Source organism: Hemitrygon akajei, chromosome 10, assembly GCF_048418815.1.
Source record: "Hemitrygon akajei chromosome 10, sHemAka1.3, whole genome shotgun sequence".
NCBI lineage: Eukaryota > Metazoa > Chordata > Chondrichthyes > Myliobatiformes > Dasyatidae > Hemitrygon > Hemitrygon akajei.
Genome location: NC_133133.1, coordinates 24,083,205 through 24,100,028, shown reverse-complemented (window position 1 = coordinate 24,100,028; position 16,824 = coordinate 24,083,205). Strand labels below are relative to the sequence as shown.

At 39.4% G+C, this 16,824-nt stretch overlaps 1 protein-coding gene across 2 annotated transcripts in view; it reads left to right on the top strand.

Moving 5' to 3' along the window:
- LOC140734223 (insulin receptor substrate 2-A-like) overlaps positions 1 to 16,824 on the top strand; it is a 52,332-nt gene that overhangs the window by 4,257 nt on the left and 31,251 nt on the right. Inside the window, exon 2 of one of the 2 annotated variants that reach the window (XM_073057908.1) lies at positions 350 to 412. The exons of the other annotated variant lie outside the window; for it this stretch is intronic. Coding sequence (XP_072914009.1) covers positions 350 to 412 — 63 coding nt within the window. The remainder of the gene's footprint in view (positions 1 to 349; positions 413 to 16,824) is intronic. 2 annotated transcript variants of the gene reach the window in all.

Below are 16,824 nucleotides of genomic sequence, written 5' to 3'. Positions count from 1 at the left end.
ATATAGCTATTGTTACTTTTTTGTTCTGTATGATTTTACAATTGTAATTCTTGGTTTAAATTTGCTTGGGTGGGTTTGTTTCACTATACTTTAGCACGTCTTCCAGTCATTGGCTCCTCATAACAATGGGGGAAAAGTGATCTTTATAACTTAATGTTTAAGCCTGATGAATGGTATAGATCTAAATGATAAAACACGGTACTTTTGTTTGCTTGTTGTAGGGCTAATCCAAGTAATTGTAGATTTTGGTCTGCAGGCCGGTTATTTTTGAGAGTATGGGGAAATGGACTCAAATAATGGACTTCCACTTTTGCTGCTTTTAAACTTGTGATATTTCTCCTATGAATAGTTAAACTCCAATCAGGAGAGGACAGGGGTTCCCAACCTGGGTCCACGGACCCCTCGATTAAAGGTAAGAGTCCATGCCATAAAAAAGGTTGGGAACCCCTGGGATAGGGGGAAGTAGCACAATATATTATCAGAAGTGTGTTACACAAACTGAAAAGGGGATTTTGTTGATAATGAGGATGGGGAGTATTACATTTCATTGTTACTGCTGTGATATTGCCACATTCATTGTCTTTGTAAAAGTTAACTGATCTGATAGTCATCTTGAATTTTTGCCAAATTCACATATCCTAATGCTTTAAAAAGGAAGTCATAATTAACAAAGCATGGAAAAAATTCATATTTTCTAATAAAGTATGGGATTTTTGGTTAACCAGGGTACTGTTATAGCAGTAATACTTATACCTCCAGTGATTGTTGAATTAATTGTTGTCTAGATCATGTTTTAAATGGTGAGTTGGCGATCTGTTGGCTTATTGATCTGTGAGCTTCAGAACAGCACAATGAGAGCCTAAGCTGTGGATTCAGTGATGAATAAAGAGTAAATGTTGTACCACAATTTCTTACTGAAACAAAATGATGTACATTGTGCAAAAGACACCAGGACAAATGAGTATTATTGTGAGTGATGTTTTGAAATTGTATGGAGGCAGTTGAGGTAAACAACTTACTAGTTCAGCACTGCTTTTTCAGTTTACATTAAACACCAGTTTAACTTTTTCTATTATGTTCACAATTGTATACAAATCTGGAACTGCCGAATAGTTAATGTTTTAGTCGCATATTTGGAAAAAGACAAACTATTCATGCCAGGCATATAAAAGTTGATTGCATTACTTTTGGTCAGTGACTGTTGTTTTCATTTTATGCTTTGAAATTTAGCCATCGTATTTCTGACCATCATACACTTTTGGGTGCAAATCCAATGAAGTTTAACACAAAAATCAGTTGTGTTAAATAACTTTCCAATTAAAAATCAAGCAAAATTTTATGATTTTTATTGTGTTTTGGTTGATAGATGATATGAAAGAATGCTACCAACACTGAGTTATTTTATTACTTTGTTTAAAAACAAGGAAGTCAGAGATATATTAGCAAGAATATTTTTAAAACTACTGTAAATCACTACCTTGCATGTAAACAAGGGGAATAGAAAAGTGTCTATTTATCTCACCTTAAGATGGAAAAGTATTCAAAATCTTCCAGGGGTATATTCACACCTAAAATGGATGCTTACAAAAGATTGAGAGATTTAATTAAGAATGGGGGGGAGTGGAATAGTGAAATGTCCAAGGGTTTTGTTAAGATTGTGGGGAGACCTGGGAGATGGCAAATTTACAGTGTAATAATCTAAAAATGCACTGGGGATGACAGTGACAACTGCTAAAATCAGTGGAATTGGCAAAAAAAAAATGCACATGAAACATAGGTTGGAATGTTATATACAGTGGTGCTAGAAAGTTTGTGAACCTTGTGGAGTTTTCTCTGTCTGCATAAATATGACCTAAAATGTGATCAGATCTTCACAAGTCCTAAAAGTAGATGAGGAGAACCCAATTAAATAAAAACCAAAAAAAAAGTTTGTTAATTTATTGAGAAAAATGATCGGATATCACATGTATCTGTTGGGAAAAGTAATGCTTTCTACAAAAGCTATTTGGAGTCAGTTGTTCCAATCAATGAGATGAGATTGGAGGTGTGGATTGTAGAGGTGCCCTGTTGCCCTATAAAAAAGACTCACAGGGTCAGGTTACCAACATAGCCTGCTCTTCTCAAGAAAAACCTGTTTAATTGGACCATGCTTCAATCAAAACAACTTTCAGAGGACCTTGGAAGAAGAATTATAGAGATGTGTGAAGCTGGGAAAGGCTACAGAAGCTTTTCTAAAGACCTGAGTGTTCATCAGTCCACAGTACAAGAAATTGTCTATGAATGGAGGAAGCTCAGTACTGTTGCTACTCTCCCCAAGTAGATATCCTGTAAAGATCACACCAAGAGCACAGTATGCAGTGCTGATGGATGTGGAAAAAGAACAGCAAAAGACCTGCAGAAATCTTTAGAACTTGGAAGTCTCTGTTCATGTGTCCACCATACGAAAAACACTGAACAAGAATGGTGTTCGTGGAAGGACATCATGGAGGAAACCACTGCTGTCCAAAAAGAAAACATTAATGTACATCTTAAGTTTGTGAAAAGCCACCTGGATGTTCTACAATGTTTCTGGGATAATGTTCTGTGGACAGATGAGATAAATGTTGAACTACTTAGCAGAAATGCACATTGTTATGTTTGGATAGAAAAGGGCATGGCACACCAACACCAAAACTTCACCCTAACTGTGGAGCATCGTGGTTTGGGGCTGCTTTGCTTCCTCAGGGCCTGGACAGCTTGCAGTCATTGAGGGAACAATGAATTCAACATTGCATCAAGATAATGTACAGGAGAACGTTGTCTGTCACCTGAAGCTTAGAGTTAGATAATGCAATGAGTTAATGATTCTAAAGACAAGTAAATCAACAACAAAATGGTTTTAAAAATAAGAAAAATCATGTTTTGGAATGGCCAAGTCAAAGTCCTGACTAATCCTATATAAATGTTGTGGAAGGACCTGAAGCAAGCAGTTCATACAAGGAAATCCACCAATATCCCAGAGTTGAAGTAGTTTTGTAAGGAGGAATGGCCAAAAATTCCTCCAAGCTGATGTGCCTGACTGATTGACAGTTATTGGAAATGTTTGGTTGAAGTTATTGCTGCACCAGTTACTGAAAGCAAAGTTTCACATCTTTCCAACAAATACATGTAATATTGGATTAATTTTCTCAATAAGTAAATGAGCATATATAATGTATTACAGGTTTCCTTCTCTATCCGAATGTAGAGCATTCCTATGAAACCGTTTGTAAGCCGAAATGTCGTAAAGCAAAGAAGCAATTACCATTAATCTATAGAAAAATTTTTGAGTGTTCCCAGACCCAAAAAATAACCTACCAAATAACACATAAAACCTAAAATAACACGAACATACAGTGAAAGCAGGAATGATATGATAAATACAGCTTATATACAGTAGAAGTATTGTATGTACGGTGTAGTTTGTCAAACTCGGGAAGATAGTGAGCCAAAATCTATTTGGAGAAAAAAAATCGGCACGTACACACATGCGCAAACAAATGCCCACACAAGGTTTCACGGTCATTGTAGTCTTTCTCGGGGTAAACACACGTATAAAGCGGACGTCTTCTTTTCGTAAAAGCAAAAATCCTCTTTGGTTAGCGAAAACAAGTGCTAATGTAGGTCTTTCGTAACAGCGAGCTGTCATAAAGCAAACGTTTGAAAAACGGGCCACCTGTATTTATTTAATTAGATTATCTTTGTCTACTCATATTCTAACACTTCATGTGCCTTTACTATACATTTTAAAAAAAAAAAAATCATTGAACAGTCACCCCAAATTGCCAAGTAAATTATTGGAATATGTACTATATTCAGTAATGAATACCATGCAAACATGTTACTAGAAAAAATCTTTAAAAATGTACAGGTAATTTCCATAATGTTAGATCTTTCTAAGTCAACCAATGTGTTATTTTATGTGGAGGGTGGGATCGATGGTTACTGAAATTCATGTAATAAATTGGAAATGTCAATTATGGCAGCCCTTTTGATCTACTTGAATGTAGTTTAAAAATGATGGTATATGTGCTAATCACACACACAACTATTCTAGAAACCAGTGACCTTAATTTTTCACTGTCCTACTCTGGTTAAATTTTTGGATCTCTTTGAATGTCAGTTTAAAAGCAGAATTTTTCTTTTGAATCAAAATAGGGAAACTCCAGTATCTCATTGCTTCGTAATCAAAAAGTCCAGCTAAGTGTGCACAAATCACAAATTTCCATAACCTGCTTTGAAGGGAAAAAATGGAAGTTTTTCAAGTTTGGATTGTGCTGTTGTCATTGTGACTTTTGTAACTGCAGCACTTACGATTTCATCCCTAGTATTTATAGCCCTCAATACCTAGGTCATCAATCAAAAAATATTCACGATGCATTATTAATGAAAACAGTTGTGCATCTGTTGCTCTGTGTATAATTGCCAAGAATTTTCTTTAATAGTCCATTTTCATGATGCACATGAATATATGCAGTAAACAGTCTTTTCAATTTAGTTAGATGCTATAACCTATGTAAATAGGTTGTGAGCTTTCTTTTAGCTTGGCCATTTCAGGCTTATTGGTCATGTGTTTTGTGGATAGCAAAAATTTTTTAAAATATTTTGCACTGATGTATCTTTAATTTTGCCCTTTTCCCCTCTTTTGAGGTATTTTTTGTATATTTCACTGGACTTGGAGAGCATCTGCAGATAATGATATTTCCATGCGTCTGTTTTTATCCTTGATGGTAGAGACTGAGAGTTTGATAAATGCTGTCAATATTATCTTGGCTTGTATTTTGTATATTTTGGAGATGGTGTGCACTACACTGGTGAAGGCTATGAATATTTAGGCTGGTGGATGCAGTGCTTTGTTGTGGATTATATCAAACTGCTTGAGACTTATGGGAGTTGCATCCAGGCAAGTAGAGGAGATTCCATTACACTCCTGATTTGGGTAAAGTTTAGTTTGGAGTTTGGAATGTTTTATTTTTTTCCTTTAAGCATGCATTGTGTGTCTCCCCACCCCACCAAATTGGCAACAGTAGATACTTTCTGTAACTCTTAACTAAGATGAAGTTCTCTCTCGATTGTGACGCATTCTTTGAATTTTTTCTCTCATTCATTCCTCCAAATGCATGCTCCTGAATTCCTCATTTGTATGATCTAGTAATTTCTCTTAAATTGTTTAGAAAACTAAAGCAGCTTTAAAAATGACTACATTTATGAATATTGTGTTTTCCCCAGTAGAATTAACCTGTTAAGAATTTAATAAATGCCCAATCCTGTAATCTGGAAGAAAATGATATATAAACCATAAGCAGAAATAACAAATGAGTCATTGACTTTACTAACAAGATATCTCAAATGCTGCGTATTACTGTCTGATAGGATACCTTATAAACATCTGGAACAGCTTTAAATTGTTTGAATATAACTTGAATTCTGGGATGTTCGTGTGTTAACTTGCCATTTCCCTTTAAACAGGCAAACCCAGCAAAAGTTTGACTATTTAAATCAAGAGCATAGGTACATTGAACATTTCTTTTTCCTGGTTAATGACTTTGCTTTGCCCTACCTAATTGAAACAATTTTTAAAAATTATTCTTTGTAGGCTGCAGAAATAATAGGCTAGGTCAACATTTACAGTCAAATTTAATCTGCCTCTAATCTGAACAGACATTAAAGGTTGACCACATTGGTGGATCTGGAATTACAAAATAGACCAGACCCCATTAGCCAGTTGGTTTCCTTTCCCAAACGAGATTTGTACGAAGCTGATATTTCATGTGGATGTGTGCTTTTTATTCCAGACCTGTTTAAGTACACAAAGTGCTCATCTTTCTCTTACTCTATTTCTGCACACCCAATTAGCAAATAAACTTCATTTTCAAGACAGTTGTTACTAATCTGTCAATAGTTCATTACTATTTGTGATCAGTGAAATGACAAGTGTTTATATATCTTTGACACAGAGCAACCTTACATGTGTGGAATTCTTCAGTTGTCCATGCAATGTTTAAAAGTTCAGACCTAAATTATTTCATTGAACGCAATAGATTTGAATTAAAGCTATAATTAATTAATGTGAAGCTACTATAGCTCAGGGTATTTTGGAGTTCAATTCTGGCATCATCTGTAAGGCGTTTGTTCTCGCTGTGAACTGTGTGGGTTTCCTCCAGGTGCTCCAGTTTCCTCCCACAGTCCAAAGACTTGACAGTCAGTAGGTAAATCGTCCTGCTATTAGGCAAATGTTAAATAGGTGGCTTGTTGGGCCAGAAGGGCCTGTTCCACACTATATCTATAAATTATCCAAATAAACTATGCTCACACGCTTGCAGATTGAGTGACTGAGACAAAGTTAATTTTGCATTGTTGATTATTCAAAAACACTACATTTTGGAGTTCATTTGAATACTGCAGAGGGGTTTGACATCCTGCCAAGTAATAAAAATCGGGATTTTATAGTACAGTACTAACATTCTTTTAATGCCATTTATACAATTTAGTTGGTTGGCATGCTACATATGTTGCTGTAGCATTTTTCTTATTGATTGCGTTCCTTTGTTTAGGATTTTATTAAACTTGTTAGAACATGCATTAAATTTGATCAAAAAATAAACTGCATGAGGAACTCAAAAGAACAGGCAGTATCTGTAGAGACAAAAGGATGGTTGATGTTTTTGGGTTGAGATACTGCATTAGTGTAAAGATAGTCAATATAAAGATGTGAGCAGTGAAGCAGAAGCTGGCCTTGTTTTGTCAACCCCCGCCCCATCTCCACCTCATGGTTCCATTTATCCACTACACTACACATAGTTCACTCACAGGTTCCTCCTACCCACCCCATCTGGTTCTGGTTTCCTCTCCCATTCACCTCTCTGCTAATCATCTGATAATTTAAAGCTGTATGAATGAGAATGATTAGAGTCCAGTACTGGTAGCCCTTTGTGTTCCAGTTTACTTCACTCCAGCAACTGCCTCCAATCTTTGCACTCTCCCCAACGTGTTAATTCAGTTCATTCTATTTTTATCTTTTCTCTGCTTGTCTGCCTCTGTCTGCTTTTCACTTGCTTTTGTCTCCCAGCTCCATCTCTTCTCCCCTTCCCTATCTGGTGTAACCTGCCTATCATCTATCACCCATCTGTCCACTAATCATATTGGAGTCCCATCTCACTACACTACTTATTTTAAACTGGCCATCTTCCCTCTCAACACAGGTCCGAGACAGGGCTTTGTCCTGAAATGTTAGTTCCTTTCAGGGCTGCTGTTTGACCCAAGTGATAGGTAGAATCCACATGAGGGGTTGATGGTGTCAGCTGGAGGAAGGGGTGGATATAAGTGAAGGCTGGCAGGTGTTCTCTTTATGCTGAGTCCTGATTGACTTATTTAGAGATAACAGCACAGAACAGGCCTCTCCAGCCCAACAAGCTGCACTGCCCAGCAACCCACCTATTTAATCATAGCTTAATCACAGTATAATTAACAATAGCCAATTAACCTACAAACTGATACATCTTTGAAATGTGGGAGGAAATCAGAGCACCTGGAGGAAATGTGCGATTTCACTGGGAGGACGTACAAACTCCATACAGACTGTTACAGAATTGAACATGAAACTTTGAGCTGTAACCGCATTGTGCTAACTGCTACACTATCATGGTGCCTCTTTGCACTTTAATTTTGGTTCTGAAATTGGAATGTAGTTCTGATACAGGTACTCAGGACATCAGTAAACTTTCATGAAAGCAGTGCAAAATTAGTTTAATACAAAGTTGTCATCGAATAATAAATTAATCCACAATCTAGATTCCCACAATCTCAATGCATTTGTTGGACTGGTGTAATTATGGATCCAAAATTTAGGTTTTTTTTTCATAGTTAGGTTTACTTTCCCAAGCAAGTTCTTGTGTGGTCGCTTGTTGACTTGTACTTTTCAAAACTAGGTAATTATCAAGCATAGAACAGAAATTTACAAATGTTTATTGTAGTGTGTATCCACTCTTAATCACTATATTTATAAGTGGAATGTGAGACAGTTATAAATGTTGGAATTCATAGAGCATTCAAAACGTGCTTGTTTTCTGTCAGATGACATCAGGAGAAAGAAGAACAGCATTGAATCACAACTGTAACACTATTCATTGGGCGACAGGCTAGTATACCATATGCTTGTGGAATGTTGGTTGCACTTGCAAGAAACTGTCAGATGAAAGTGTGTCATTTAGTTCAACAAGTTTAGATGATCTTTCTCCTCAATGTGACCAGTTTATTCACCACATGAGTAGTGGTCCTAATCTTGTATTTATCGACACTTTTGTCATATTTCAGTCGGCAAAGTTTATTCTTATCATAGGCATACATAGTGTAAATAGTTCCATTTATCAGAGAATATATACAGTATGCAACTTGAAACTTTTACACTTTGCAGACATCCACAGAAAACAGAACCCCAAAAGAATGAATGACAGAAAAACAATTAGAACCCCAAAGCCCCTTCCCCCACCCCAACCATTTCAGCCAAAGGCATCAGTGCCCACCACCCACCAAGCAATAGCAAAGTCCCCAAAGAAAGATCATGACCTGCAGTCAACAAAAACTATTGTTTACCCAACAGTTCGACAGGCTGTCTCACGCTAACAAGGGACAGAGAGATGTCACCTATTTCACAGTGAAAGGGGAGATCACCAGTTACTGTTAGTATGTTACAGTCTGCCGCATCGCTTTTTAGTTGGAGATTCTCCAACTCAAGAACCTGAAGCATTCTTCCCACCATTGTAAGAGAGAGAGAGAGAGCGATCACTCAAGTACAGAGATCTCTGTCCGCAGCACCCACTGCCGCGAATTCCTGATGTTCCTTCTGCTGTGATGCCTCAGTCAGCAGCACCAGCCTGGAATTGGTTGCCCACAGAGCCACACTCTGGAGGTGCCATCTTCCATCCCATGCCTGGAGAATATTGGAAAATAGCTGGTTGGTCAGTGAGCTCCAAGAACAGGAACTCATCACCATGAAAAACTGCATTTTGAGTACTGTTGCTGATCAGGGTCCTCGATGGAAGCCCAGCTGCCTTGAAAAGGAAAAAAGAGACGTTAAAGAGAGGAATTTGAGCTGTTTCCACAGATCAGTTCAAAAAGTTAGTCATTTGGTGCCGCCATAGCTTCATGAAAATTGAATTGAGGAAAAAAGTGGAAGGGGAAAATACAGTCTGAGGTCGTGTCAAAGTTTTTCAGGTTGGTTCAAGAAGATGGGGAAGAAGCTGCTTTTGGGTCTTGAGATGAGGGCATAGTCCAGGAGATGGCAGTCCCTGATGTTGGATTGCTTCTTGTAGATGTCCTCGATGGTGGGGAAAGTTGTACCCATATTGGAACAGACCAAATTCTCTTCTCTGTAGTTTCTTGCGTTCCTGTGCTTTGGTGTTCCCATTCCCGGCCATGATGCAGCCAGTCAGAATGCTTTATTCATGTAGTTAAAGATAGGCCTATATGTGCATTCTGCAGCATTTCAGCTTTTTTGATTTTAAGGCACAAACTAACGGAGATGGGAGTAGACTCTCACATGATGGATTGGATAGTGGACTACTTGACAGATAGACCTCAGTATGTGCGGTTGGGAGACTGTAGGTCTGACACGGTGGTCAGCAGCACAGGGGCGCCGCAGGGAACCGTACTCTCTCCGGTCCTGTTCACCCTGTACACATCAGACTTCCAATATAACTCGGAGTCCTGCCATGTGCAGAAGTTCGCTGATGACACGGCCATAGTGGGGTGTGTCAGGAATGGACAGGAGGAGGAGTATAGGAAACTGATACAGGACTTTGTGATATGGTGCAACTCAAACTACCTGCGTCTCAATATCACCAAGACCAAGGAGATGGTGGTGGACTTTAGGAGATCTAGGCCTCATATGGAGCCAGTGATCATTAATGGAGAATGTGTGGAGCAGGTTAAGACCTACAAGTATCTGGGAGTACAGTTAGACGAGAAGCTAGACTGGACTGCCAACACAGATGCCTTGTGCAGGAAGGCACAGAGTCGACTGTACTTCCTAAGAAGGTTGGCGTCATTCAATGTCTGTAGTGAGATGCTGAAGATGTTCTATAGGTCAGTTGTGGAGAGCGCCCTCTTCTTTGTGGTGGCGTGTTGGGGAGGAAGCATTAAGAAGAGGGACGCCTCACGTCTTAATAAGCTGGTAAGGAAGGCGGGCTCTGTCGTGGGCAAAGTACTGGAGAGTTTAACATCGGTAGCTGAGCGAAGGGCGCTGAGTAGGCTACGGTCAATTATGGAAAACTCTGAACATCCTCTACATAGCACCATCCAGAGACAGAGAAGCAGTTTCAGCGACAGGTTACTATTGATGCAATGCTCCTCAGACAGGATGAAGAGGTCAATACTCCCCAATGCCATTAGGCTTTACAATTCTACCGCCAGGACTTAAGAACTTTTTAAAAGCTATTATTAATGCTTTTTGAGATAGTGATTTAGATGCATATCATATTTTTTTACTGAGTTAAGTATTGTATGTAATTAGTTTTGCTACAACAAGTGTATGGGACATTGGAAAAAAAGTTGAATTTCCCCATGGGGGTGAATAAAGTATCTATCTATCTATCTATTTATTCTCTTGTCTTTAAAAAAAAACTGTAGCTCTTAGAAATCTGAAATAACAAATTGAAAACTCTGAAATAAAAGCCAGTTCAGGGAGGCAGGAGGGTGTGACCACAAGGTGGGTTTATGGTACTGAAGGTGGTATTTGCTCTTCCATTAAGTATGGAATTTATTTAGCCTTTATGCACAGGAGCAGAGTGGATGAACAACTAATCACAGCATAATACTGAGGATTATTTAAGTTGGCTTATGGAAAAGCATAGTTGTGATGGGCACAATATGGCACTTTAATAAGTGTTACGGATTCAGGCAACAATAAATATATGAGTTAGGCAGGGGTTTATATAACAAACAACACGTTTATTAAACACTGAAAACAAACCCCCCAAAAGTAAACAAATCACTGACGTAACCGGAAGTCAGCTGCTGTGCGGTAGCTTGAACAGTTCTTAAAGCATTGAAGCTTAAACAGTTCTTAAAGCGATGTTGCAAAAACAGTTCTTCAAAGTAGTATTGCTAAAAGTTCAAAATGCTCACAGTCCATTTAAGGGAGAAACTTTTTAAGACGATTTAAATTCTCTTTTCCGTCGTGTTGCTTCGGTTCCCAAGATCGAACTTTTTCCCATGAAGAATTTACGAAATGAAACGGCTTAAAGGCACTGACCTTTCCTTTACAGAACTATTCCCAATCCATTCTGCTATTTCGCAGGGATTAACACGAGAACAGTCAACGAATTCCTTCCGAATAAGGATCAAACAAGGCCGAACCTGTTTCACCGTCGAAATCGATTCTCCTCGATCTTTAACTCCCAAACTCCGATCTTCACTCTCCACTGATTCTCAACTAGCAGTATTGTAGAGAAACTGCTGGCAATGACCTTTTAAAACTTTAGGCATTAGATAAAACTTCATCTTTCAATTAAACTGCGTCATAACATTAAATCACGCAATGGCATGAAGTCAACATGGCAAATCCAGCCACGAACTGCCCCTCCTCACAGGGAGGGGTCCTCCTTTTATACCCTGTGTTTAAAAAAAAAACCTGTCACATGACCTCTACTGGCGGGAAAATGACGTCACTCCACCATCGCAAGACCATTACCTCAAGTCCAGTATAGCTTCAATCCCAGTCACGTGACAAGGGTACCACTGTCACGTGTCACGAGTACGTAACATAAGCAGAACCATAAGCTTGTATTCTTTGGATGATTAGCTAAGCCACATGTAACTTGGCATAGGGTCAGTAAGATCAGTGTTTCATACATTGGTAGAGTAAAAACATTTTCAATTTGTGTGGTATAGGCCAAAGAACAAACTACCACTGGGGCATTTGAATTGGTTTAGAACATGCTGGAACTTCGAATAACTGGGTATGTTAAATAATTTGGAACGGGGACCAGCTAGGAGGATACTGGTGAGGGGAAATTTACAAAGTTAAAGAATAAGACTAACGTGCAGTGTACTGAAATAGTTATTATTGATGTGTCGAGGAGAAACGGTCCACAAGTAATAGAATATAGAGTGGAACAGCAATTTCTAGCCCACTCATTATAACTGTCCCCACTACATACATTTTTAGTTAACTAGTAAGAGATTGGCCACCTTATTTCCAAAGAATCTAACTTCCATTCTCCACCAGTGGCTCTTCAAACATAGGACACTGAATGATACCTTTGAATTTACAGGAGATCTTCATCTGAGCCTAGTTTGTCCTCTTTATTGTATAACTTCCAAGAGCTGTTAAAATCACCAGACATAAATTATATTTATATCGGCCCCTGTGTGTACTGCTTCTGCTGTTTTTGGTTTCTCTAGATAGGGCTAATCCTGTCCTAGCAAACAACTTACCTTACATGTTTGATTTGGAATACTGGTGTCCACTGCCTCAATAAATGTGTTTTGTAAAGTATCACGCATGGCTTCCAATATATATTATGTAAAGATTCTCTCAATTCCAGGTTCATCGTTAGCATGGAAATGGGGCCCTTTGGATCAGTGTTCGTGTTGGCAGTCAGCTAAAAATCAATAAGGATGCTATTTTCCAAAACTGGGCCAATAGCCTTCAGAGCTTAAGTGTTCATCAGAATACTTCAAGTTCAAGCTTAATTGTCATTCAACCATATATACAAATACAGGTAAATGAAACAGCATTCCGCTGGGGCCAAGGTGCAAAACAGTACCAAAACGGTCACACAGCACAAGGCACATATAATTACGATAGCAATTAAATGTACAGTCTCAAAAAAATAAATAGCCCAAGTCCCTGAGTTTCATGGTCTGTAGATTGGTACATGGGATGATTGTCCTGGAGTCACATTTCTGCAAGAACAAGTGCACAGCAGTTTTTCACACGTTAGTGCAGCTGCAGATGAATGGATAGTATTGATGGGTGGGAAGAGAACCCAACCCAGCCCAGACGCCTGCCACACCACACTGAGGGCCTGGTCTGTGAAACAACAGGGGCAACAAATTCTAATACTTAAAGTACATTGTCATCACCACCAGATCAGATCGTGTTCCAGATTTTGACCATTGGCTTTACAGGGGAAAAATATCTTCAACTCCCCTTCCCGTTAATGTAAACATGCCACTCATCATAGACAACACTGCTAACAGGAAACAGTATCTCTCCTGTAGGTACCCTGCATAATTTGTGAGCACCTTTTAAGGAAAATAAACAACCTTAAAAATTTTCGGTCCGGTTAAGATGGTGCCTGTGTACAATACTCCCACAGTCGACATCTGTTAGCCCACAAAACTATTTAATTTCACTACTTTTATCTTTTTCATCTTGAATGTGTTTCTGGAACTGTTGAAGCCTGTGATTTGCAATTTGGAGATTGGGTGATCCAGTGCTTTGCCATCTCCGAGAGGATTCTGGGAGATATCGAGTGTGAACCTCGTGGTGAGGAGACTGTGGGATGGGGTGCAAGCCAACATCCAACTCCATTTCGCCTGTTAAAGCTTCCATTATTTGCTGATTAAAGCAATGAGGAAGATTGAAACTTCAAGGCAAATGCAAAAGGTGAGCGCCAGCTGCCTGCCTTTTGATCACTGGCGGAATCGTTCTGCTGCTGTGCTCGGAGAATGTTACCCAGGTTTTCTGCGTTTTGGATATGTTCTCAAATTATGGACAGTTTTCCAGTTTTATAGTTTTTTTATATTCTATGTTTTTCATCTGATCTTTCTCGGTTTTTTGGTGCAGGGGGGAGGCAGATGTAGGAGTCAATGGTCCTGTTCCGTTTTTGTTAAATTTTTTGTGTGGGGGAGGGCTATTTGAGTGTTGATCATGTTGTCATTCATTTCTCTTTCGGTTTTGTGGTTATCTGGATAAGGTAATAAATGAAGCTTTGAATCTGCTCTCTTGATCTTTTGTATAGTAAAGTGATCAGAACTGCATATCAATGGCCTAACTGTGAATTTATACAGTTGTATCATAACCTTTCTGCTCTTGCCCTCATAAACCAGGGCATAGAGTACAAGTAAAATGCTTTATGCCTTTTAATTGGCTTATCTACTTGATTCATCCTCCTTTGATCCATGAACTTGCATACCAAGATTATTCTGTGTTCTTCGTAAACATGAGATTTTGCAGATGCTGGAAATACAGTAGCACACACAGAATGCTGGAGGAACTCATCAGGTTAGGCAGCATCTATGGAAAAGATTAAACAGTTGATGTTTTGGGCCGCAGCTCTTCAAGAGTGGAAGGGAAGGCGGAAGGGGAAGGATTACAAGCTGACAGATGATGGGTGAAGCCAGGTGAGGGGGAAGGTTAGGTGGATGGGGGGAGAGGGGAGGGTTTGACTCCTGTCTGTAAGGAGCTTGTATGTACCCTCTGTGGATTTCCTCCAGGTCTTCTGATTTTTCTAACGCATGGGTTAGGTTTAGTAAGTTATGGGCATGCTATGTTAATGCCAGAAGCTTGACGACATTTACTACAGGCTGCCCCAGCTTATGCTCGATGATTTGATTTAGTATACTGTTTCAATTGGACATGTAACAAATAAAGATAAACCTAATCTAAGTCTGTGCTGGCCATTCAGCACCCATATACCCTAATTCTATTGCATTGTGTTCATAATCCTATCAATTTCCCCCAGATTCTACCACTTGCTCACATGCAAAGGCCAATAAAGCTATCAATTCCCAAATCTTGTGAGGTGGCATTACACCTTTAAAGTACTGTGCAAAGGTCTTGGGCACAATCTTTAAAAATTCTATAAAACAAAGATGCTTTAAAAATTAATGAAATAGTAATTTTCTAAATATTAATTCCTATAAAGAGTAGCAAACAGTTTAAAAAAAACACTAAAATCAATATTTGGTGTGACCACTCCTTTGCCTTTAAAACTGCAGCAATTCTCTTGGATATACTGTTGTGCAGTTTTGTAAGAAAATTGGCTGACAGGTTGTTTCAAGCATCTTGAAGAACTTGACATAGTTCTTCTCCAGACCTTGGCTGTCTCACTTGCTTCTTTCTGTCCAGGTAATCCCAGACAGCCTCAGTGTTGTTGCCTTTGGGATTCTGTGAGGCTATACCATTTATTGCAGAACTCCTTGTTCTTTTTGCCGAAGATAATACCTTGGCCGTGTGTTTGGGTTCTTTGTCCTGCTGGATAATGAAGTTAAGACTAATCCAACGCCTCCCTGTTGGTATTGTGTGATAGATGAAAATCTGCTATACTTAGTATTGAGGATTCCATTAATTCTGACCACATCATCAACTGTTTGCAGAAGTGCAGTCACAAACCTGCAGGGGACATCTTCTATGCTTCACTGTTGGCTGCAGACACCCATCCCTGTCACACTCTTCAACTATTCCACCAACTGTCTCCTGTTTGAGCCAGACATTTCAAATTTTGACTCATCAATCCAGAGTACTTGCTGCCATTGTACAACACTCTAGTCTTTGTGTTTTTGTGCTTAGGTGAGTCTCTTGGCTTTGTTTCCACTTCAGAGGAATGGCTTTTTGGCAGCAACTCTTCCATGAAGCCCACTTCTGACAAGACTGGACTGTAGAGGAGTATACTTGAGTTTCAGTAAGTTCAGAGCTGATAGTAGTGCTGGACTAATTCTGATTTAGAAGGGATGTTAGTTTGAAGTATCTCATCTACTCCATTCAGTTTCCATGACTGACCACCACATTTCTGTCCTCAATTTGGACTGTTACTGTGGGCCTCTTCAGAAGAGCTTGGACAACACATCTTGAAACTCCTGTCTCCTGTGAAATTTCTGCTTGAGAGATCCCAATTTGATTCCTCCTTCACTTGTTTCTGTTTCAGTTAATCAGTTGAGTTCATTCAACTCAGTATGCCATTGATCATTAGCACCTATTATCAGTGGCATCTTTGTTTCAAAGGTACATTTAATGTCAGAAATGTGTACAATATACATCCTGCAATTCTTTTTCTTCGCAACCATCCACAAAACTCCGAAGAATGAATGACAGTTAAATGTTAGAACCCCAAAGCCCCCCCCACCCCATCTCCCCCTCCCACATATAAACAGCAGCAATGCAATGATTCCCCCTCTCCCACCAGCAAAAAAACATTGCCCCCCCCCCCCCCACTGAGCACTCAAGCATGCAGCAAAGCATCAATAAAGACTCAGACTTGCAGTACCCCAAAGACTACCCGTTCACCTGGGAATTTGACTTGCCACAGGCCCTTGCACCCCCCCCCCCCCCCCCCCCGTTTCACAGCAAGAAGGGAGACATAGCGAACAGCTCACTGACTTACTAAGTCTGTTGGGTGGCTTTTTCTGAGCTCTGTGCCCAAAGAACTCAGGTCTCCGGGCACACAGCCAGCTTGCTGCTTTTGACCTTCTGCCTCCCACGACACCAATTCCCTGCAGAGGCACCAACCTTGAGTCAACCTGCCTCTAGAGCCATGAATTCCTGAAACTCCGAAGGCACGCTAAAATTCTTGGCTGCGTCCTTGCTGTATTGAATAACAACCAGTCATGAGACCCCGACTGGTCTCACTCCCGCAAAGAACCAAAGTCAGTGTGTAACTCAAAGTCAGGGTTTTCAAAAGAACCCTGAAAGGGAAAAATAGAGATATTAAAGATAGAAATAGAGCTGTTTCTGAAGATGCAAGCTAAGGTGTCGTCGTTAAGTGCCATTGTCTCTAAGCTCCACCCCCGTCGTGTTTAATTATGCACTGGGCTATATACCTACAAAGTAATCAAGTTTTTATTTGAAATGTGGTCTGTTAT